Raw genomic sequence first — 2,082 nt, forward strand, 5'->3', positions numbered from 1 at the left:
GACCAAGCTTAACCGTCTTATAGAGAACACACCACAACAAAACTCTGGAGCTAACCTGAATGATTCCGTGATAAAGAAATGGGTGGTAAATATCTCCAACAAAGAGCTCACCAACAGCGAGAAAACATTACTCGCTAAGGGTATGAACTATGCCATCGTTCCAGATAAGATCCAAGTTGATGACTTTGTTGCAGCCACGGAACAAGCCTGCAAGAAACTAAACTTTGCGGAAGCTGACCAACTGAGATCACAGGTAATAGGGGTTTTAAAATCAACAAAATTACCTCAGAGAAACATGACTAAAGAAGAACGGGTCGCACTCCAAAAATTAGGAAGAGACACATCCATTACAATATTACCAGCTGACAAAGGAAAGGCAACAGTCGTCATGGACACCGACGATTAGGAGGCGAAGGTCATGACAATGCTGCATGATAACAAGACATATGAACAGCTGCAGACCAACCCTACCAACAAATTTAAAAGACGCCTCATTTCTATTCTGACTAGATTAAAACAAGGGAGCAAAATCACCGAAAGCCAGTATAGATATCTGTATCCCACAGCTGAAAACACCCCGAGAATATACTGCACACCCAAGATCCACAAGCAGGGGAACCCACTGAGGCCTATTGTGGACTACACTGGATCCATTGGTTACAACGTTTCCAGGTCACTAGCAGACATTCTTGGACCGCTAGTGGGGAAATCGGAACATCATGTCAGGAATTCTAAACATCTAGCAGAAGCTATGTCCACCATCATGATCCAAGAGGATGAACAATTTATTTCACATGATGTTGTTTCTCTGTTTACCAATACTCCCATTGATGATGCACTGAAAATCATTCAAAAACGCTTAGAGTCAGACAGATCCTGGCATAAAAACACAAACCTCCAGATCAAGGACATCATGGATCTGCTAGAATTTGTACTAACCACAACATATTTCACATTCCGAGGCAACATCTACCAGCAACGCTTTGGAACTGCTATGGGGAGCCCAGTGTCGCCTATTGTCGCCAATCTGTTCATGGAACATCTAGAACAGCAAGCAATAGCCACTGCCCCCATAGATTGCAAGCCAAGCCTATGGAAACGATATGTCGATGACATTTTAGAAATAATCAAGAAGGGATCACAGAAAGATCTAACTAACCACATAAACACTATTGACACCACTAACAACATCAAGTTTACATGTGAGGAAGAAACCAACTGCGGAATGCCCTTCCTAGACACACTTATAGCCAGAAGAGAAGACGGAACAGTGAAGTTATTGGTCTACAGGAAAAAGACCCACACAGACCAATACCTCAACTTTAAATCCCACCACCCTTTACATCAGAAGTTAGGGGTCGTACGCAAGTTGCTCAATCGATGTGAGACCATAGTCACAGAACAACAGGACAAAATTCAAGAGCAGAGCCACATCATGAAAGCAATGAAAAATTGTGAATATCCGGAATGGGCCCTTAAACGGGTACAAAAACAGTGTCAAAATAAAGGAAAAAAACAGAAAAAGACCTATGAAAGATCAAAACAAAACAAAAATCCAGGTGGTCATCCCATATATAAAGGGTATATCTGAAACCATCCAAAGGATATACCGCAACCATGGAGCAACAGCCATGAAGCCCCACAAGACGCTTCGAAATATCCTAGTCCACCCTAAGGATAAGATAACCAAAGAGAATGTCGCAGAATGCATATACAAGATCGGGTGCAAAAACTGTGACGCGTCATATATTGGAGAGACTGGAAGGCGATTCGGGGTTCGCCTTGGGGAGCACTGGAAAGACACCGAAAGACAAGAGGAAAAGAAGTTCACCCGATCAGAGAGGAAGCAGTCGGAGTCCCAGATAAACAAATCGGCAATCACTGACCATGCCATGCAGGAAAACCATGTGATTGACTGGGAAAACTCAAAGGTGCTCGATAGGGAGAACCATCTTCTGAAGCGACAGATCAAAGAAGCCATCTGGATACGCCGCAGCGGGGCAGTTCTGAATCGAGATGAGGGGGCTCATAGACTCTCGCACATCTATGACCAAGTAATAAAATAAGCGTAGCCGAATGGTT

The 2,082-nt window shown here is 43.4% G+C and overlaps 1 protein-coding gene across 1 annotated transcript; it reads left to right on the forward strand.

Moving 5' to 3' along the window:
* Window positions 1-418: 418 nt before the first annotated feature.
* On the forward strand, window positions 419-1,591 carry LOC132565491 (uncharacterized). Its single transcript, XM_060230142.1, has one exon. It carries the CDS (start codon window positions 419-421, stop codon window positions 1,589-1,591), a length of 1,173 nt encoding a protein of 390 aa, XP_060086125.1.
* Window positions 1,592-2,082: the final 491 nt, after the last annotated feature.

This window comes from Ylistrum balloti, unplaced genomic scaffold (genome assembly GCF_031769215.1).
Source record: "Ylistrum balloti isolate Yb309-2 unplaced genomic scaffold, AGI_CSIRO_Ybal_v1 Utg369724, whole genome shotgun sequence".
Taxonomy (NCBI): domain Eukaryota; kingdom Metazoa; phylum Mollusca; class Bivalvia; order Pectinida; family Pectinidae; genus Ylistrum; species Ylistrum balloti.

Bases quoted from the DNA above. Each gene is read 5' to 3' on its own strand.
- LOC132565491 (XM_060230142.1), top strand. From the start codon at position 419: ATGACAATGCTGCATGATAACAAGACATATGAACAGCTGCAGACCAAC.